Raw genomic sequence first — 22,880 nt, 5'->3', positions numbered from 1 at the left:
AATCTGGACGGAACGATCTGTCGTTCGCCATGCGGAGGCGGCGACAATTCGCAGACCTTATTAGCGAACGAGAACGCCATTCTCTTTCTCGACGGGATATTGAATTACAGCGAAGAACACTCGCTTCCTCGACGAGAATTAGTCTCTGGAATTAGAGCGTCTTCCGATCAACTGCCGCCGTGTTCGATACCGCCGATCCGATCCGATCCCGGCATCCAATGAATTCCAGGCGTACCGACGTTAACTGCTAACTGTTCCGGAAAGGGGAGGCCCATTGAGCGTTCACCACGAGGCGTTTTCCGAAAGTTATCGCGCCGGCAATTTTCGAGGGACGTTTACGAGCATGAGAGCGGCATCCGGCGCTATCGGAAGGACGCGATCCGCGAGAGAGATGCCTGGGATTCCTCCGGTCGATAGTAACTTGGGAAATCGGCGTACGCGCTGCTTTGAGGTCCTTCACCTGCATTCCTCCCTCGCGTAGGTGGCTGCCGATGAATACCGGCTGAATACTGATCGAACGTTCCATGTCGCAACGAGGAATGACCTACGACACGCCGCTTTCGTCCGTCCGGAGAGACTTCCTTTCGCCAGGACGAAAATTACTCGCCCAAACAATCCCGCCGATTAACCCTTTGTTCTCGCCATCGAGGAGGTGTTAGGTAACTCGACGCGTTTCGCTTTCTTACGTTGTCGCCGTTGTTACCGGAGACAACAATGGCCGGGCCTAATCCCATGGAAAATTAGGCTGACGCGTTACCGCAGGAGCGAGCGAATCGACAGCCGACAGCGAGTGCTTGGGGATTTACAGCATCATTTAGTCTGGAGTATCCGCGAATCTACGTGAATCCTCGTATCCGCGAAGCGTCACGCGAGCCTAACATGTCGGTCGTGACGTACGTGGCAGCGTAGGAACTCCAGGACAGTAATAGTGGGGTTTCGTGTCGTGCTTTGGAAAGCTAGGAAACGGCGTTACATTTATACGACCGTTCTGTGTCTCGGATGCTGAGCAAAAATCGCGCGATGCATTATCGGAGTGAAAGCGTCGCCGTTTTCGCGGGACGAAATTCGTCCTGTCCGTCATCGCGGGATGCAATTATCTCGTCAGCCGACGTTCGGCAGCGTCACCATCGTGCTCGTGGATCTATCGTGGAATCGACGGAGCGACGTAAATGGCAGTGAGATTTTTCGTGCTGTCACTCTTCTCGGTCGACAATAGTTTTTCTTTTCACTGTCCGTCTCATTGCCAGTATCCTCTCGGTTTCCACTTCTAACGTGATCAAAGCGGCCCTGACATTATCAAGAGATGTGATTAACATCATATTAGATAAGTAAAGGCAAATTATCGTACGCGGTCCGCGGATGTCGTGAATTACGATGGCACTTCACTAGCCGGTGATTTTCACGCAAGTGACTCACTATAAATTCATGGTCATTCCGTTTGTTCGCGCCGACAAAGCTCTACTCCGTGAGACTTTTCCACGAACGCGAAGCGTTACGAAGTGTGCGTGTGATTCATCAGCGAACCTCGCGAAGTGGGTGCTTCAATTTTTTCTTTACCAGCCGGCGAAGCGCATCAATTGCGCCAACAATTATATCACTCGAAACGCGAACATTAATTGGCCGAATTGCGGAAGAGGGGCCGTAAAAGTTTCCTCTAGTTATTAACACACCCGCGGAACTCGGCGATCGAGCCTGATGTGGAAAGGTAGCTTCGGCGGCGTGCTTGACAATCGGCGCGCGAAAAATTTGCAACGTACGAATCTTGAAAGGGGCTTTTTAAGCAGCTTTTTTCTTGCAAGCCGAGACATCTGCTCAGCATTTTCTTTCTAAATAAATCCGATTTTTCTGGTCGAAGACGCGCATTCTCGGGACGCTTTCGACCGGAAAATGGCACGTTTGCGCTCACGAAAGTCGCTTCTCTTCGAGCACTCTCGAACGTCAAGGACCCAGCGAGAAAGAAGCCCATGATATCCGCTCTCACGGTCCATTAAGCTCCAGAAAGCGAGCGTGTCGCGCGCGCGCGCACGTGTGAGCGCGCCATAAATAAAGCGCCCGTGCCTAAACCCGCATCCTGCCGCTCTAGAAGCTCCTCGATTGGACGAGCATATTGGATTATTATTGGATTATTACTCGGATCGCACTGCGCGAAAGCCCGTAACATTTATAATAATTCAAAGTCGGCGTCTCGATTTCTTCGTGGCGTAAAGAGACCGTTCTCGCTGCCGCGGTTTCTCTCGCCAGTTCATTATCAGAATACGCGCCGCAGGAACAGTGACAATAGTCGCAATTTCTCGCATGCAATTGAGCATGCGTTTTGGTGCTAGTCACATGGACACGTGTCAACGAAACTAGGCTGCAACCTGAACACGTCGCATTTCTCATGAGCGCAAAGCCGTTATCTCGGCGTTTCGAGCGGGAAAAAAGGAAAGCCGAGCGACAGCCAGCCGCGTGGTCGCACTCAGAAGAACAATGACGCGTCATATCGCGTATCGCTGCAACTCTCTCTTTCCACGGAAAAGTGCAACGTGTTTGCCCGCGCAAATACTGTGGAAATACGCGACTACCCACAATTCCTCGCGTGAGGATTTATTCTGGCATCACCATGGTGTTACACGGAATTATATGGCATTATGTGAAATAGAACAGAAGGAGCCCACGTGGTGTCGTCACTGTCAGAAATTTTGTTGTGAAAGCAAATCGTGAAGAAAATGAATGGCTTCTTAGAGAAATAAAACTGTGGAAATCTTTATATATATTATTTCACGGTATCTCTATGTTGCAAATGTACGTATATTTTTCGACGCTTTCCGTCCAGACGCTCGTGTAAAATAAATATTGAATTGTAACATATATTCATCCCATTTATTTTTGGTTTTAGTAACAATTGTGTGTTACAATTCATATTACTAAATTGAAGTGTGATTCAGTGCAAGTTCCAAATGTGAATCTGATACTTTGTATGTGTGTATGGATACCATGATCGTAAACGTGCGAGTACGTGTACCTCTTTCCCTATCTTTTACGTAGGTGCGCACGACGTGCGCCGGTAATCGCTATGCCGAATTTCCAATAGCGCGGCCTATGAACATGTATAGCGAGCCCCGAAGAAGGACGTAACGAACAGTTGTGCGCGGTGGCAGCGGCTTAATGCACGTCGCCGCACGTTTACATTCTGTCCCCTGCGGTTGGGCCACATCGCGTAAAACTCAGGAAGCCGCGTTTGTTCCTTCAGATTCCAAGATAGGGTCTGGAATGCACGCCTCGTCTACCGGGCGGCTCTTTCGAATCGTTAAACTTGCCGGCCGAGTCGGCCGACTTTTCACGAGGACCTGGGAGAAAATGTGTACGTGAAAAAATGTGTGCCGAGTAGAACTGCGACCCGCAAAAAGTGCAGAACCGGCCGTTTCGAGGAAGGAACTTTTCACAATGATGGTCCGCAGGTAGAGGACGGAAAACTTTCGAGGGTACCGCAAGGATCAGGCCTCTCGTCCACAGTTTTCTCTTCACCAGTCACCTTTCCCCGTTACGCTCGGTCAACATTAAACAGCAGATGCTGTTTAACAGTCATAGATTTTTTCATCTCATTCCTTCACGCTCCTGTGCCTCCTATCAGTCCTAGCGCGTCATCGCCATTAAACAGGACCCCACCGTTTCTTTTCCCTCGGCCGGTCTCGCGCCGCGTCCTCGGAAGCGCTATGAATTATTTATTCGCAAGGATCATCGGCAGCAACACCCTCGAATTCCCGTGAATGTCTCTGATTTTTCACGCAGCCCGGCCGCCCCTCATCCTTTCGCCCCTTCCCGCGCGCGCGCTGCAAGGATGAAGATTAGAATTTCATGGTTGCCGGCGGATGAGCGGCGGAAAAAAAAGACGGCTGCTGGGAGACAAAGCGCTTTTTTCATGCGCCATGCATAATGAGATTTGTGGCCGCACAAAGGCAAAATTATTGTAAAATAAGATTATGCGTTCGGTGAGTCTGACACGTGATATCCCTGTACAATCTACCCTCGCAAAAAGGCGAATCGGTATCTTCGATCTTTGAACGAATCAGGGTGAAAACGATCGGCAGTCGATCCTCTCTGAATGACAAACGATGGTGTCAAGCATCCCTGAGCCGGTGGAACCCGGAAGGAAGTGCGCGGGATGCGGTGCGCCGTGAAACACTGCGACGAGAAAGTGACAGAGCCGCAACGCGCGTGACACCGAGCGGAACAGAGCGAGCGGTGGACCAGGGCGGTTTGTCGCGCGACTTCCGGTCTCGCGGCCGCGGCGGCGGGATCAGGAACTGCAACGGCGGCAGAGATCGCGCCGCGCGCATGCGCGCCAGCGGACGCGGCGGAAAAACGGTCACCGTTACCGATCTGCACCGGAATTCGCGTATGCACGGCCTCGTGTAACTGTTGCCGAGCATCGGCGAAGCTGTCAGTCATTGGCGTAGGACTCGCTGTAGAACTGCTCGCTCGCCTCGCCGAGTGCACCTGCCCGCAAGCGATCTTTCCAGTCGAGCGGTCGCCATATGGCGACGAACGGGGTTTATGCTGTCACAATTGATTCACGATGCCTCGGCGTGTAAACAGCCGCGTTTCCAGAATTCGCCGGCTGCGTGATTGATGCAAGATGCCTGGCTATGTCGAGTCGCCAGACATTTGATCCCGACAGAACCGAGCCTGGTGTCGTCGCGCGGCCGATTTAAAGACGTATCGTTTCTTACTAAAATGTTGCGACCGATATTTTTTGTTACTCGGCTTCACCTGACGCGGCCGGGTCCGCGGCTGTCAGGTCGCCAATTTATTAAAATATACTAAGACGATACAAGGTCTCAGGGGGTGGATAATTGGGAGGACCCTTTTTATATAATATTGACTATCGGAATAATACTATACTCTACATAATATGGACGATCGACAAGATATGATTGAGAAATAAATAAAAACGTTAGATGAAACTTCCAATACTATATAATATAAATTTGCTTTAGGCAGAATTGACAAGTTTAGAGTACTCACAATTCACGACGGGAAGTCTCTTACTCTGTCAGCCTTTAGTAGGTATATTATTTTGCAGTCTCAACTGTAACCGTCTACGGATGATAGTATTCTATCAAACGGCGATCCGGCTTCTCGGGAGTTGACTCCTGGATCCTGTTAACTTTAGACAAGCACAGCCATCACAAGAGCGTCACACGGTGATCCTGCTCCTTCGAGCATAGACCGGGTACGGTGCCGTCGGTCATTTGCGCATGCGTTCCTTGCCATCGATGGATCGATGTCAATCGATATTTGATGCTGATAGTCGATATAATTGGGCATACGCCCCTGGTCATCGTCCATCCTCGTCTGTTCTATGGGTGGAAACACACCTCGCTGTTCTCTCTTCGCTCCCGTCCACATCGGTCGCCTTCTCACTGCGTCTCCTTCGTCCACAATTCGGTGACCAGAATTGAAAGAACCTCCCGTTTGTCGAAATATGAGCAGTACAAGGTTTATAGTGCAACAATTCAATAATATAATACAATAATTTAACAATTCATACAACAGTTTCAAAAATCAATGATAACTTTCAATAGTTTCAAGAATTTCAATGACATATTAATAGTATATAGAAAAAATATAACCACATATAAACACGAACATTTACCAAATAAATATATATATAATAAAATATTTACAATATTTGTATTATTATAAATACTTCCGACGAGCCGGATCACGTCGACGTTGGGGGAATAAACTTACACTGTCACAATGTATTGAAATGTACTAAAATTTATATTTTTCATTTCATATTAGGTAGAGCAGTTTGCCTGCGTATGGACAAATTTCTAAAAATGACAATCGATTGTGTCTGTAAATGGCTATTTATTTATCCTCGCATCTCCTTCTTCTGCGTCTTTCACTAGGATTAAACCAATAATTGAGCAGCAAAGTATCAGAAACTGTGGGAGAGTATGTATATGCGCCGTGAACATGCAGAAGTGGCTCGTATTGTCTCGTCTGGCGAAACAAACGGTTCGTTAGCAGTAATTATAAGGCAAACCCGTTAGCGGCGCGTAGGAGGGAACGTTTTTCTACCAGGGGCGTATTCACGAACCGTGCACGCCCGGGTATCGCACGGAAATTGCGGGTGGTCGTGTTGCTCCGCTCGTTCCGTGATGCGGGGCAATTTTGCCGTCTCGCCGATCGTGGGCCAGGCGCAGTTTCGTTGTAGTCGTATTCAATTAGTCGCAGCCGTAATCACTGAACTCGTAACCGTGTTATTCCGCTTGTTGTTCCAGCAAACTACCACCCCGCAGCAGCCATTCTGCTTCAGTCGAGCAGGAGATCAAGTTCCTCCTCGAGGAATTTTCTGCGCGACCCTGCTGGATATTTTCACGCCGAAAAATTGCGCGGACGGTAAACACCATGACATAACCGGCGAGTTTTGGCCCGCGAAAATAAATATGCAGGGAGGGTGAAGCGGGGCGCGAACTGGCCAAGAGAGCGCACGGAACACGCATCATCCCCTACCCCGAGGCGATCGATCTTCTCATGTAAATCAAGCATTCGTCTTCGTGCGAGTCATTTATTATTATCTTGCTCTTTACATCGCTCTTCGCGCTCCCTTCCCTCCCCACCGTCGCCCCTCCCTTGCGCCCCTGTTTTTGCATCCCCCTCACGGTGCCGGACAATGCGGCACCGCGCCCATAAGCTTTTTGTGTGCATTTCGGACGCGCGCGCAGGCATGACTTTGCGGCCTTTCTTCGTAAGACACCTTGCGCCACGAAGATCCGTTCCCTCGACAGCATCCCGTTTTAGCCGCCAAGGTTTTTTACGTAGGTCTTTACCGCCCGTCGCGGTCCGGTCGAGATTTTAAATCCGCTTCACTACAAATAAACAGAGCTGAATGTATTATAATTTTCTTCCTTCGAATTGCACCCAAGACTCAATTTAGACGGCATCACCTGTTAATTGTGACCCAAGTATTGTATTATTTTTCTGTCACTTGTAGATTCGTGTTAAACTTGAATCTCACAAGTCCACGAAACATCTCGACGCAGTCGTGGTACGTTCGACGTGCCAGGAGTCCTTCCTTTTTAGCTGCAGCATTAGACGCATTCCTCGATGGCAGGTGCGATGGAAATTTCCCAAACAGGATGCAAAACTTCGACGGCCATGTTAGACGTTCGAACGACAAAGGCTATTGTCGATCTCCGAAGCGTTCCCGCACAATGGCAGCCGAGGGAAATAGTCGTGCGATGTCAATGACTGGTAAGGAAAGAAGTTACATCAAACAGGCTCGTTACACATCAACATGGGAGAATATCGACGCGAAAAACCAGAGGAGTCTCAGGAGGAGAGGAGTACGGCAGCAGCTTGTATCATATCTTCGTTTCAATTTATAACTCCGTCGTCTTTATTCTGGTTTTATTTATACATTATCTCGTCATGCCCCGCTTCCCCATTAATATCCGTGGTGACCAGAAATTTCCTTCGCGCGCTGCGCGCGACATCGTCGCCGGCATTTCCTCTTCTTTTCTTTATCGCCCTTTGTTCGTGCGTTACATTGATAAGGAAAAAACGTCGAGAAGAAGAAAGCGGAGCGAAAGAGGAGCCGGACGAGCGAGAAGGGGTGCGCGAGAGTGTGTGTCTACGCGAGATGAAGAGGAGTCGGCGAGAAACGGCGGGGTAGGGGAGGTAGAGGCATGACCGAAGGAGTAACGGGCGTGAGGACAGAGGGAGCATTCATACGAGTGCGACACGTGTTTCCTCGGTGGCTTCTCTTCGCCTCTCTCGAACGGACGTTTCTCGAGACGGCGCGAAGCGGCCTAATTGGACGCGAAATTTCTCCGCAAACGAACCGGGAAGTCGCCATGAGAAAATCTCCGTCGTAGGAAGACCGCGGCCACATCGCCGGCGAAAGCCGCCGTCGTGCAGGTAGATTTTTGCCGGCGGTGGAACACGTTCAAAAAGTAAATGGAGACGAAAAGGAAGGAAGAGAAGAAACGATCGCGTAAATTGACGGTAAGCTATAAAGAAGGACGACGAAACGTTCGCGCCCGATACCCAGTAGTTATCCCCAGCATGATACTCAGCTTAAGATTTCGTAATGAACGGTTGTTGTAAACGGCGTTGCGATTTATTAGCGCCATCCTCGAGATATCATTGGCGCTTATGACAAATCGTGTGACGATGAGTTGCAGTAATCGTCGGATTAGCTGTCCGCTACCAGTCGAACGTGCCGGGGATTCGAAGCGGCATCCACGATGACGCGACGGAACATGAAGAGGAAGAGGATGCAGGATTGTAGCGAGACCGATGACAGGGGAAGGACATCCTGCGCGCGAACAGTTAGCGAATCCATTGTGCAAGTTTCAGTCGACAGGAGGAAGCGCGTGCATCCCAGAGAGAATCTAAGAGCAGCGTTCCGTTAACAAGAGCTGACCGATCGATCAGCAGTGAGTCGACAAGAAAATCGAGTTAGGTGTGCGGCTTGGTGAATTGTGGACGATTTGTCGGATTTCGACAAAAGAAGAATTAAAAAAAAAAGATATCGAAGCAAGGGGATGTTTAACGGTCGAGGATTTATATCAACTTGTACAACGATCGACGAGCGTCAAAAGAGCTCGCGGCATCCCCTAAAGAGATGACAAAAAACGCACTGTTTGGGGACAACGGTTCTGTTTACCGAAAAAATTCTCACAATCCACCGATGGGGGAAATCCCAAAATAATCTCGAAGTACGATACGTGCGGAACGAAACGGCTGAGAATCTCTCGATCGCCATTAACTCTTTCTTCCTCTTTCTCTCCTCAAGGAACAATCGTTATTTCCGTGCACTGGTTTCCCACCCAGCGCAAGAGGGTGGCCCGAGGCTCGCGCGATTCATGGAGCACTCGAGTCCGAGTTCGAACCGGTAGGGCTTTTCTTTCGCCTGCCGATCGATCGTGCGACTGAGAGCCGATTCGTCTTTTTCTTCGCACGCACAACAAAACCAGTGCCATTATGCTCGGCGAAACAATGCCGCGAGGCTCCCGCGGTGCTCTCATGCGCCAGGACATCGGAGGACAGCTGGCTGGAAGTCTGAGAGGTCTCCTGCGACAAGTGCCTGTGATCGACAGCCGATTGTTCTCGGAGCGATCAATAGCGACGCGTATTGGAAACACCAGAACATTTGGAGTCCAGTTCAGTCGCACGGAAACGTCACTCGTCGACTGAAACGTCTGCGCGTTGCGGAAATTGAATGACATTACGAACCCAGAAATGGAATTTAACGTTCTTTAAATAAGATACTTTAACGTAAATATGCGTACGACTAGTTCTCGCTGGGAACTCTCAGCAGGGTCCACGGGATCTGTTGGGCGCATTATGAAGGGTGTCTGTGGGCACGTATGCGGGCGAAATTCGACACCCTTCGGAAGAACCCATTGAATTTTCCTTTCAGGAGCATCACGTACACGTTACTCGCCTCAAAAGCTGGATGACGCGCTATTCACGGCTAATTTCCTCTGACCTCCGTTACAGTTTTAGCGCGTATGTGCCGTTCAATAATTACCTCGCGATTTGCAATGGCAATTCAGTTTCCACGAGGTCAATTCGAACTTGTACGTTCAAATGTATTACGTAAAATCGCACGGGGTCACTTATGCAACGAGACACAGTTATCCCGCGCTAATTAAGGAAGTAGCGCCTTATTGTTTCCTCGCTCGCATCGTTCACTTGTATGCAGTACTGGTATTGGTTTACTGTAAAGTAAGCGGTAGGTCGCGAAGGCTGTACTTTTCAATTGTTGTTAATATTGACGCAATCTCCGTCTTAGCAAAAACTATCAAATGTGGTTTATGAAACGATGTCTCATGTTCAGGCTACGAAACGTTGAGTGTCATCAATGATTTCATCATCCAAGTATTCACGAATCTGAATTGCGCCACATTGAAAGTCGTTATTTGATTGTACAATAGTTTCTAAGGTCCTCCGATATTCTATTCTTTTACCTAGCGCTATTGTGCCAACTGTGGCTGCTCCAACTTTGGGAGAACTGACATTGTTCTTGCAGCAGATTCTGCTGCCCGATTCAATACGATAACGCCAGCATCGATAATTTGCCGGGCGTATTGCTGGCAAGAGAGCGCGGCAATGCATACGTTACGCCAATGAAGAAGCCCCGTTTGTCGACAGCCTTTCGACACGGTCATTTTCCGACCGGTAAATTTCCATACAAACTGCGCGAGGCCATTACTGCGCTTCCCAACGCTCGCGCGTTCGTAAGGGGGCACAAAATCAACTGACTTTCATACTCTGCCCGTATCGCCGCCCTTTCCTCGCATAAATTAAAGTGTGATTCCTTCCTCGTAACAATTCACCGTGTGAAAGCGAACGTTTATGCTCCTCGGTATCAGACGCGTTGCCTCGATATCGCAATGGGATTTCTTTTCCATAGAAATCTAAGAAAATGAAGAAGAAAGAGAATTTTGCTAGAGTCTTTCTTTCTCCTTTTTGCCTGCTACTTTGGACGTATTCTTCGATGGCAGATACGACGGGACTTTCCCAAACAGATTGCAAAATTTCGACGGCCACAAAAGAGAAATCAATTTTCCGCAACGTGGAAAGTGGACAGCCGCCAACTGGTCGATGGTGGCGAATCTCCGGCAAGCTGCCTCTTTTCGAGTGGAGACCCTCTCTGCCGACCCTCGGGGCATTTCATCCGAGGACTCTCGGACGGCGAAGCCCCCGAAAAAAGACGGATCCTCCTCGTTGAGGTGTCGAGGTGTCGCGCGTGAGAAAGGGGTGCGAAAGCTCGTCTTGTCTAACTGCGTCGTTGTTGCTGCACGCTGCATGGTGCCTCCGAGGCCCTTTTGTCAGTGATTATGGTTTTCTGTCGCCTGCTCCTTCTCTGCATCCGAGGAGCAAAGAGGAAAGAAGGAAGGAAGGAAAGGAGGCGCATGGGAGGCACGGCAGGACGCGGCGCGAACGCAGACCTATAAAGGTAGAAACCTGATTCCGTTTTTCCATCCCCTCTTCTCTCTTTCTCAGTCTCTCTCTCCCTATTTCATCCCGTCTTTCTCTGGATTCTCCGGATACGCCATTCGTTCTCCCTTTCTCGCATGCATTCGCGTATTCGTTCGCTCCCCCGTCCCCCGATGTCGCCATTTTTCCTCTCTGCTCTCGTGGCCGCGTGACAACGACCCGTAGCTAAGTAAACATCATCGTCGGTCTCTAATGGAAATCGAATCAAGCCGCGGCGACGCGACGCAAGCTTTCGCAACACCGCGCGCGCGAGCTAAACGGCGCCATCGTGGAAGACCGGTTACGCGTTTAGCTTGTGAGGCCTCCCTTTCTTTTAGGAATTACTCGACCAAAAATGCTCTCTGTTCCTCTTTCTCTTTCTCGCGGTCTCTTATTGGCTCCACGGCGCAACATTAAAAAGCTCGCGGACCAGAAAGGGGTGCGTGCTTGTTTGCTTTCACGTGAAAGCCAAACCTCCGCTTTGTGCCGAATTCCTTTCATTGCCGACGGCAAACGAGGACAAATTGTTGGCGCCATTGTACGCGATCCGAGTTTACCCAAGCGATCTTGTAATCGCGTTAGATAACTTCTCGCCGCCGCCGAGGGACGCGATTGATGACGCGATGATCGCGGCTGGCGAAGAGTAGCATCGGACGAGGAGAGTTTGCGTTTGCTCATATGACTGCATACACCGCGAGGTTGAGGGGGAGAAGAAAAAGCACATTTTTCCTCTCACACGACGGATTCCTCGTCGTTCGACAAAGAAGAACCCCTTAACCCGATCGCTTGACGACTCAATCCCGGCACGACCCCACAAAGCGAGAGCAGATCGAGATAACATTGTCGCGCGATTTTTCGTGACGACCATTGTGACGCACAGCTGGCCGAGGGTTGCACCGCCATTACGGCGATTTTGTCCCTCGATTCCAGATGGGTCGACCCTCCAAGGAGATACACAGACGGCTTCGTAACTCTTTCCTTTGGAAATTAATTGTTGCACCGGTTCAACCGTGCCCGGAGCGGGGCCCACGTAGACCCCCCGATATTTCTTATCGCGCTGCGTACCCTCGAAGGGCGAGAGGACGAGTTTTCACGCGAACGCGCCGCCGCTTCGACCAGATGAATTTTCCTCTGGCGATTTCTCGCACAACCGCATATCGTTACGTTTTTCACGATTCCCTTTTTTCTCTCTCTCTCTTTCTCTTTATTCTTTTATTTTTTGCCACCGGGTAGAACGTAGGGTGTAATACGATATGGGGATTATGTCGCGCCTCGGCGGCACCTAATTGAACCCCAGAGGTACCGGATGTTGTACATGTTGTGACCGTTAGTCGACCAATTCCCGAACGACTTCATTCATCCGTTTTTTACAGTGAGCAATCTTGGCGTAACGCTTGCTGCTACGTAATGCACGTGGTGAAATAATTTTCTACCTCCTGATCTCCGCCAGGTACGAGTTCTGATTCTATACGAATAATTGAATTCGATTATATTGCGGATATCCAGGCGAGACATGCAAATATTGTCGCGTATCTCCATAATGTTGAAATAACTTTTGCTTTAAGTGTCGCAGTTCCGTTTAAACTTCACGTTCCAATTGTCAGGCAATAACGATCGATCGCCCCTCAAGACGGTTCACGCCGAAGGCGAAGGGTGTAAAAATACCGCAGGCTCCAGTGGCTAGGCGAAAGCAAACGGCTCACCGTGGGCGTGCGAGGTTTCCCTTTCGACCTCGACGGTGAAATTTTATTCAGACGTTGCGTTCGGTTGCAAAGGGTTGACGTACGGCCTTGTCGAATCGCTTCCAGGCAGCTTTTCGCGCACGGGGGTCGCACTCCGACCGACAGCTGGCGACGTAACGTCGCGTGACTATCATCATCGTCGTCGGGAGAGGTCGCGTACGTTATTTGGATTACGAAATGAAGGTCGGCGACCTCGGCGTGCGCGCGCGCCGGTGCACCATGCTACGTTTACGAGAAAGAATATTTTCCTGCAAAGCCGCTAAAGCCGCTTCTCGCCGATAAATACCGGCATGCTGCCTGCAGACTGCGAAAGCAGCACGCGCGACACGAGCACGAGTGCCGACACACACGTGTGCGCTGTGTGCAGGACATTTTTCCACGGGACACCAGGCCGGGAAGACCAGTTTCTGCGTGCGAGCGATTCTGGTTCTCTCGAGAGGAAGGGCCAAGGTGGATGCAACTTCCGACGACGGCGACCATTTATTTTGACAGTGAGGATAGGGTACGAGCGTGATCTAGCTCGTTGACGCGTCTGTAGCGTAAATAACAGCGATGAAAGAGAGTGAGGAGCTGAGAACTAAAGGGAGAGAGGGGTGATCCACAGAAAAAAATGGATATGAGGTGACGTGATTTTTTTTCTCCTTTATGATGTTCGATTTATCGAAACGTTTTCTTTGGAAAATCGTGATTGACGAAATTGTGATTGATGAAACTGTCAACATATCGACCTTACGTCGCTATTCATGCACGATCTTAGAGTCTCGAAGCAACATCAGATATTATACTCCAGGCACCGGTAACGAGAATTAATGGATTCGAATGCAATCGGATAGGTCTGAGTCAGCGCAATGCACGTAATAAGAAATGAAGAGAGCCATGCAACAATCGCGATAACGCGAGTTAATGCGCTCGGGACTTAATAACGAGCGGAGCGCGCGATCGAATCTAGGTCGAAAGTCGAAAATCATGAGTGCGTGCTATAATGCGAGGGGGGAGGCAATGAAATCATCTCGTAGACGATCAAGATTGCGAGCGCGCGTTTCGAAATCCGATCCGCCACTTTGGGAGCGTTGAAAAGCGTCCAACGGAAACGCCACGAGTCGCGTAAAGTCGCAGCCGTAAGGAGCAGAGGGGGATCTCAACGCAATCGTGTGATTACGATCCGAATGTAACGCGCCTAAGCTCGTAATTATCGTCGTTACCGCTCCCATGGGGCTCCTTCATGCGTATCCATCTAAGCAGAGACGTCGCGCAATCCCTTTTACTGTGTCTTTCCGGCACGGAAATTCCATCTCGTCCTGGAACTTTATTCAATCGAGAAGCTTGAGAAAGGAATTAATTGAAACACGCGTTCTGTTTGTTGGCAAATGTACTTAAAAAATTAAAAGTTCGTAAAAGCATTGTTCAAGCTAAGCGTTATACGAGCTAAGCATTACTGCAATTGTAACAATGAACAGAATTAAACGAAAGTATGTAGTTGTTTGCATCAATCATCGTTACACGCGAGAGGAATTAGGCGAGAGGAAGAGCGAAACGGACGTACAGAGAACGAACTCGCATGTGTATGTACATACGTGTTGCGGTGCACTCGTGCGGGTATTCGTGGCCGTTTCACTTATCTATCAGCGCGCAGTGAAATATCTAGCTGGATAATCCACAAAAAATATAGCGACGGACGTTAGCGTGGCCCCGCTGGCGGAACAGGCACGCGAAGGGGTTTTGTAAGAAGCTCGATTGGCACTGAGATAAAAAACAAACACCCTCGCGTGTCTTCCACTATATTATGCCCACTAGTTACGTGCGCGCGATTCCAAGAGGAGTCGCAGTCATTACCAGTAAAATGATTCTGAATTTTTAAATAACAATATTTTTGTATAATGACTTTCTGCTGCCTTGCAAAACAGAATGTTTGCTCGCGAACGTGGTCATTAATTAGGCAACCCAATTGTATCATTATTGCTGACGATTCCTCAAGCGGATTAGAGCAATCCAATCTACTCGCTACCTTCGTGTTCTGCCAAAGTCAGACGGTATCGATCAAACAGCGAATAACGATTATGCGCATCGTGGAGGACGGATGGCCTCGTGGTGAAATTCCAAAAGCGTGTCTCCGCGTCATCAGTCATCAGGTGAGAGTCCCGCGGCAAAAAGAAAGGAGAGACGATCACGCGGTCTCCGAGAAGCCTGAATGGAGCGGGCGAGCGCAGGAAACACTGGGTCACAGCAAACGGTGCAACGCCCTGACCTGTCTCGGCTATTTCCTCTCTCTTTCTCTCTCTCTCTCTCTTGCACGCTCGCCTCGTGTATCATTGATTCACATCGTTCGCCGTCGTTCTCGCGGTCGCGAGAACGGCGTACGACTGTCTGTCTCGCTACTATAGCAATGGCTGCTGTCTCAAACAGCCTCGACTTCCGTTCTCTCGGAATACCAAGGAAAACCGTCGCCGTTGTTGTCTCTTTCAAACCGCCGCTGCCACGACCGTTGTGCGTTCCCTTCTCTTTTCCTCCCCGCATCTCAACGAGATGCCATTTCCTCCCTTTTCCCAGGTAGTCATTTTCCGAAACGTGCCGGTCAACTGCCTCCTGCTCCTTCTCACTCAACGATGCGTTTCCCGTGTACACGGGACGGCGACACCGGCATTATCAAGTGAAAGTTCAGGCGATTCTTGTCGGAAGTTGTCACTCGTGTTGTCTCGCATCCGTCGAAAGTGTCGGAATTTATGTAGATACGCTGCGCAGTGTACGATCTCTTTGGCTGCCTTCGTCTGACCGAGCGAATCTCGAGGTACAATAATCGACATTCGTCGCAACGGCCGGCTCGAGCTGCTCTCGCTGTGCATGGAACGTCTTCGAGCCCCGCACGGGGGATCTGGTGGATTTCTTTCATTGCTTTTTTAATTAGATGCCCTCCAGAACCAGATGCTCTCCTGCCTCTCTATCTCGTTCTCTCGCGGGCACCGAGGCCTTCTCCGTTCTGCCAACGCGAATTTCACATCTAGTTTCTCTCTCCTCTCTGTCGCTCTCCCGCGCGTTTGTCACTCGCTCGCTCGACCGAGAGCAGAATGAAAGAACAACGAGTCGTTCCTGTATCTGACGCACAGGGGCAGCAGAAGGGGGGGAGGACAGTGGAGAGGAGGACCATTTCCTGTCCGACACGGACATTATTCCCGTCAGCTGTTCGAGACGAAGATAGAGGGATTATATACCGGCCCTTCTTCTCTCTCTCTCTCTCTCTCTTTTCCGCGCCGACGAATTCGGAGACGCATCCTATTAAATGATTCTTCTGTCTCATCCCCTTTATCGCCTCTATATATCTAGTCATTATCGAACCAACGCCCCGAGATACGCCAGACCGTGCTTCATCTACATAGTTGACCCGATGTATAAACGCGCGTACAGTCCGCGCGTAAAGTCCAAGCCGCTCGCGAATATGACGATCATCCGGCTCGGAAAAAATTCAAGCAACTCCTAACTCATTTTTCGAGCTTCCCCCGTTGAAGCGCATTTTTTCCTCGCCACGATGTCTTCCTTCATAGTCCTAGCAACGCGACGCAGCTGAGGGCATCTAATTACACCCACTTGAGAGACCGGCATTCGCCTCGTCAAGCGGCGCTAATTAATTTGTATGCGAGAGACCGACGATGGGACACGTGCGCCCAGAAAAAGCCCTGATGTCGTCGCACTCGTCGAGGGATCGTCAAGAGATGACGTTAACAGCCGCGAACTCGGAAGTGGTCGGTGTACCGGAACGTTTAAATCATTGACGAATCAGCACACTACGGTGGAATTAGCAATTTCCGCGGCAGGACACGGCGAAACACGGAGATTATATTTGCCAAATTCCGAAAGGAGATTGCGAACGAGACGAAAACCGATTCGAATCGTGAGGAGATTCGCGATAGTCGCGATGGCGGACTTGGAATCACGCGAATCCGAACGCAGCTCCGCAAGAGAGACATTTTCACAACCGCTTTTCCCCGGGCAGGACTGGTTGCGCGAATCGGGGAACCAGAACCCGGTTCCAGGCATCGCAGAAGTCCGGCTTCGAAGCGCGATTTCGTTGAAGCGTGCGAGGATGAGTATCGCCAGTATCGAGTATCGAGAGCCGCGATACTTCGAACTGTTTGCGCCGTACGTTCGTCTGAAACGCCGGTATTAATGATCGCGGATAAGATGCGACTGATAATGCTCGCAGATGAGGAGGCGCGTGGGCGTTTTAAGGAATAACTGGAGCGATCGCGGCGAAATGTCGCACGGCGACATTTTTCATTTCGCTGTCGCAGATAACGCGAAGCGATTCGCTTCTTACACACGCGCGTCTGTAAGCACCGCGAGTGTGACGCTCGGAGCCTCGTAACGAACATCGTATAACTCCGGATGCGTTATCGCCCGCGGGCGTGATAAGCTGCGCAGTGCAACGAGATACCGGGCGTGCAAACGCTTCGCTCGAGCGCGCGGGATCAGCGTTCGGGACACGTTCGGCATTTCAACCCGCGGCGTCGTCCACAAGATCACCGGTGAGGTCTCGCGAGGTCGAGGAATCGAAATCGGTTTTCGCGTACGATCGCCGCGCCGCGCCGCTTTGCAGCGCGTGCAAATGACACGATTCGATCGTGCGGCAGACACGCCGAAGAACTCACGTAGCAGACGCCGAGCGAGCATTTAGTGAAAGGCAGTGCGCGTCTTCTCTCGTGGCCGAGATTCGAGTCTCGAACGACGGACGATCGAGTACAACCTGAGTCACGATTTCCAAGGGTGTCGCGGCAATCCTCGGGCTCGAGGGGACACCCGGTATACCCGCGCGATTACTCGCGGTTTATTATTCGCACTCGTGCGACGAGTGGCGGCCGCCGTTGTGTGATGATTTGTTTGGACGCGGCCTCTCTTTCTTCCGATCTGTCGTGCACGTCGACATAGATGATCCTCCCTGTCGCCTCCCTTGGCCCAATTGAGTCTTTTTAACCGCAAAGGCCCGCGCCTTTGCATCGGAACGCGCAAGCTCAATTTCGTCCTTTGAATAGCGATACTTAGGGGATTACTTCGCGAAACGTGTAATGCCAGCGGAGGGATTTCTCAGGAGGATTCTCGAGTATCAAAAGGATTCCTAGAGAATCGCAGAAACTCGAATGCGGATGGGGTTCCGACTTTATCTACATGTGTATATCTTAATCCCCGGTCGTGGCGAGTTCCTCGTGAATGGCACTTGTGGACCGTGCTTAATTCGGCACTGTGACCCTAATTTAAGTCGTCCGGGCTGCGGAGAGAAGGAGACGGAAATAAAGGAAGAGAGAGAGAAGGAGAGGTGCGCTCGCTGCGCAAAAAGCGAGCCGTGCGCGAGTCAAACGTATATACAGATTCATGTCTCTCGCGAATATCTCCGAAACCGCCGAATCGGAAACGACAAAACGCATCAGCGACGGTCGACGACTACCTTATACTACGACGTAACACCTTGAAATCCAGTTTCCCGCTGCACACACGCTGAAGAACGAGAAATGTGAAACGCGCGTCGCTCCGTTCGGGTCGACAACCGTGCGTGCGTCTCGTCGATTTTTTAAAGGGCCCCATTGGCTGTTTACACGACCGCAGTGCCCCTTCGTGCCACAAAGAGCTCCTTTATGTCCTCGAGGTTCGACTCTTATTTCGCGAAAATTGCGAACCGCGCCGGGAAGAAGACAGAGAAAGAGAAAGAAAGAGGCAACGAGAGACGATTTTACCAACATCAATAATAAATCTTTCCGAGTCACGAGAGTCGCCGAAGTGTCCTTTCAGAATAATTAAACAATCCCCGAACAAGATTCCGCGCAAGTGCGATATCTCTCCGACCACTTCGTGTCGGCGGATAATTAACGAGCGAACGTCATGCGGTCGAAATTATAATATAAAGCCGAGCTATCGAGCGGGTACGCCTCTCTCGTTGCACGTTGCGGGGTTTCGCAACGGCGGGATTGGCGTGCGCCGCGATGTCGTAACCGCTTGTCGAACGTGCAATGAAACGGAAACTCCGGCGGGGTTTAATAAGGTCCCCGTTACGAGAGAGAGGGTTGCTCCCGCCGCCGGATGCATAGACGCTCGCGGGGAGGAAAACCGATGGCAGGGGATTCGATGAAATGTGCGATCGTGAAAACTGGCACGAGAAACGCCGAGCTTCGCCCGCTTTCCTTTTACTGTTTCTTGACCCGCCGTAAACCCGCAAGAATTTAGGTATCACTTCGTCTCAGAGCGAGTTCGCGCCAAGAAAATTCGCCTCACCCTCCATCGTCGCCACGGAAAAATCGCGACTGTCGCGCCTATCCTTGTGGAAGACGCGCTCGACAGTTATTGAAATACGATGTTTAGCTTAGATAGTCGTGTGATTAGATAGAGGCCTATCAGAGGCCGAGTGTCTGCTTGCGACGTGGCCTCGGGCAGACATTCCTGCCCTCGACCGAGGCACGGGCCGAACAATGATCTATTTTTGCGACGGTTCCACGGAACGTCATCATCGTTTTCGGCGCTGCGTAAGCACTCGCAACGCGAGCGCCACTGCAAGAGCTTCGGAATCCATCCATGATTGTCAGGCTGATTGTCCAAATTACGTTGTATTGCCGCGATTAAAATCGCGCCTCCGAGTTCGCCAGTGAGTAATCGCGCGATCGCACAGCTCGATCTTCAAACGATCTTCAGTTGCCGAGAAATGCCAGCGCGTACGGCGCGGCGGACGGAGGAGGAGGGGGACGCTCCGTTTCACATTTCTGGTATCCAGAAACACGCTTTCCGCGAGGGCCCGCCCGCTGGAGAGCCCACGTTTCCACGTTCCCCACGCGAAGTGGATGGATGGCCGCGTAAAAGTATCCCGTTACCACGGTAGCCCAGATACCGGATTACGGAGCACGAATTGTCAATCGCGTGCGAACGAGACGGGCCTCTAAAAGGCCTTTCAGAGGTCGCGGTGAGACGCCTGGGCGGACTAGAGAGAAACGCTCTGATATTTGCTCGGCATCCGGAATTTGCGAGTCGGGTTTCCTTCCTGGAGTCCCGAGCGAGCAAAACGTGCTGTCGCTGCTGTGCTCGTTTCGGCTTGTTATTTTAGGGCTGCAAAGGGAAAAGGTATAACGTAGGCTCGACTTCACGTGTTCCGAGTGCCACGTACTGAAATAAGAGCTTCGCGCCAGTAAACCCGCGCTTCATCGGTATCCGAAGATGTGCTTAACGGGAGCAATGTATTGAAACATTGCTCGGACTAGTCCTTTTATCGTGCTGCTCGTTTGTCCGTATCGCATCAAACGCACACACCGTTATCGTAACACGCCGCCGTCCTATTAACATAATTGTTAACGGAGCCAACGCGAGGCGTCCGCTCGACTGATCGGTATAATAGAGTAAACGAGCTGGCGCTACGGAGCCATTTAATCTCCGATTGTCGCGTTCGGCCGATTTACATTACGGGAAGTCTTGCGTGGTCGCTCGTCCCAACGGAATGTTGCCTCCGAGGCGTTTCCCGGCACGGATCGATCTTAAAGTTGAACGCAGGTTTACTCGACGCACCTCGATCGGCCGTTAATCACTGAAAGGGCGGCGGGTGCATTGCTGCACCGAGGCAAGGAGAGATATCGGATGGGTCGATAGTCCGAGAACCAGCTCGGATTTCAGGAAACGTTCGACTGAATGCTCGTTATAGTCCCTGATAAGGCAGCTCGCGTCCTTTGTTATAATAACACTCTCCAGTGAATCATAGTACCGATAATAGTGTAACGCCAGCACGATGCCTGAAAGGTGAATGCCGCGATTTCACGATTTTCGGCCAATGTAATCTGTAGATTCGTCAGGAGATAATGACTCTTTCCTTCTGCTCACCCGCGAGGGGAACTCTCGGAAGGAACTTTCATTCCCCAGTAGCGTATGGTAACAGCGCGTTTCGCTGAAGAATGTTTATTGATACGTCGCGATCGAGATTAGTCGCGTCGACCAAGGTGAAATTTCATTGAGAACGAGAATTTCACATGGTGCTTCAACAATAACAGCGTTTGGCAACGTGTTTGTACCAGGTTTTCTAATAAGTAATTCCGCATTCTCCAATAGATAAGTTTTTATGCAAGCAACTTAAGAGTAGCAGAGGCACTAAAGGCATTGAGTAAAATCTCATTGCATTTTTGAAGGAACTTATAATTATGTGAGCCAAATCGATTAGAAAATCCAGAATTACTCATTGAACAGTCCAATCAAAAAATATCAAAAGTAAATGAGCATCAGAGAAAGCAACTTGCAGAGGATGACGAAGCTCACCTCTGATCTTGGTCTCCTGCGGGTCTAGGGGCGGTAATCGTGGGTGCGTCTGCTGTCCCGGTTTCTTCAGCAGGACACCCACGACCTGTGGCGGTGGCATCATCATCCTGGCTTCTCCTCTGAAGGCTTCCTCTCGCTATCTCGGAGTGTCACTTTGTCATGTCAATAGCCTTCGCACGCCGACCCAAAACTCCTTCGGTGCTCCTCGAATCCTCTCGAGTCCTGTACGCTCTCTGGTTGTACAAGTCACGGAAACGCGGGATGTCGCGCGAAGCTACCAGTTTTCTTTTTTTGTTCCGATTCTAAGAAAGAAACTGTCGGTCGTAGTTGTCTTGCTGGTCGACAAGCTCGGCGCCTCGTCGGGCGAGAAGAGAGATCAAGGAGGCGCCGGCTGGGACCTCCTTTCCACTGATGCTCCTTCTGCGCGGCCGTCTCGTTATCGTCCGCTCGCTGGCGATCGGCCGTTCTCCTTGTTGATCGTCGCCTGGTATTTTTTTTAATTCGACCGCCGCGCGAACGTGACCCCGCGCGTTCTCGTCGCGCCGAGAAGGACGCGAGCCCCGATTCGCGAGCTATTATCGCCGAGAGCAACACTCGTCGTGAGATGTATGCGAGCCATTCGCCGACGAGTTCAGCGACGAGTTCACCAGTGAACGCCGATCAAATATCTCCCCCCTCTTGTCTCAACCGCGTCGAAGATCGATGATAATTTCCGGATGCTCGGTCAGATCGACCACTCGGCTGCTGCGATCTGCCATCGTTCCGCTCGCGTTCGTCTCGCGTTTTTCCTCGCCTTCGTAGGCAGCGAGGAAGAGGGAGAGGAACGAACGCAGAGAAACGCGTCCGCCAATCGCGGCCCGATCGGAATTAATTGTGTCACCTGTTACGGCTCTCGGGATTCGCCTCGATCGCAGATTCCGACCTATGGCGCGCGCGTTTCTAAAGACGCGCGATAGCACTGATTGGACGCGGCGCCGTAATCTGTATGTATCACAATACCGAGATAAGCCGTACCTCGCCTAAGCGACGTCGCGAGTGTTTCTCGATCGCGACTTTCGAGTCGAAAGCGCGACGTCCGTCTCTCTCTCTTTCTCTCTCGCGCGCGCGGGAACAACTTTCGGCGCCGCTCTTAATATCTCGAGATTGTCGGGCACGCGATCACTCCGCGTTGACGATTATCACCGTTGTCTCACCCGCGAATTTTCAGTAGTCGCCAGGAGCCGATCACGCCGATCTCGATCGATAGCAGGAAAATCGTGGGCCTCTTGTGGAAAAAATCGATTGCTCGCAAATTACTCGTTCCATCCGGCGAACGTCACTTTCACCCTGCGTTTTTTTTTAATCCTCTCGCGATTATCACCACGACGAACAAACTTCCAGCAGGCACGGCACACCTTTGCCAGTCAATGCTCCGATACACGAGGGAGAACCACCCTCCACCTCCCGCGCGCGGGGTGCGTTATCACTGTACCTTGAAGGGGTGTTGATCGATTCCTCGCCAATCCGGTGGTAGGACCTTGCACGCGCGTCGGCACGAACTAGAGGGACGCGGCCGGCAACGTGACAGCTTGGCGCGCGCGCGGCGAACGACTGATCATGGAGCAAACGCGGCCAGCACGAGAACGCATCGTGTACCCTACCCGCTCGTCCGGTCCCCACTATTCACCATCTGCGTCGGCTTTCTTTTACTGTGCCTGAACCAGAAGGGAGAGAGAGAGAGAGAAAGAGAAGGAAAGAGAGGGCGAACACAACCCTCGTGGGCCTTTAATCGTGTTTACGCGTGCAACCCTCGTGACGCTGCTAATTTTTGCCAATTTCTTTCACTTTGTTGCGATGATAAATGCCGCTGTCTAGGAGCGATGCGAATCTTACGGGTCGAAGCAATCAGTA

At 50.9% G+C, this 22,880-nt stretch overlaps 1 protein-coding gene across 1 annotated transcript in view; it reads right to left on the bottom strand.

Moving 5' to 3' along the window:
• The window catches only part of LOC105284789, a 30,251-nt gene extending 7,638 nt beyond the window's left edge, over window positions 1–22,613 (bottom strand). The window contains exon 1 of the mRNA XM_011348567.3: window positions 20,991–22,613. Within this exon, the coding sequence (XP_011346869.3) occupies window positions 20,991–21,096 (106 nt within the window). The 5' untranslated portion in view covers window positions 21,097–22,613. The remainder of the gene's footprint in view (window positions 1–20,990) is intronic.
• Window positions 22,614–22,880: the final 267 nt, after the last annotated feature.

The sequence above is a fragment of the Ooceraea biroi genome, chromosome 4 (assembly GCF_003672135.1).
Source record: "Ooceraea biroi isolate clonal line C1 chromosome 4, Obir_v5.4, whole genome shotgun sequence".
NCBI classification, from domain to species: Eukaryota; Metazoa; Arthropoda; class Insecta; order Hymenoptera; family Formicidae; genus Ooceraea; species Ooceraea biroi.
This window is presented reverse-complemented; position numbering and strand designations above follow the sequence as displayed.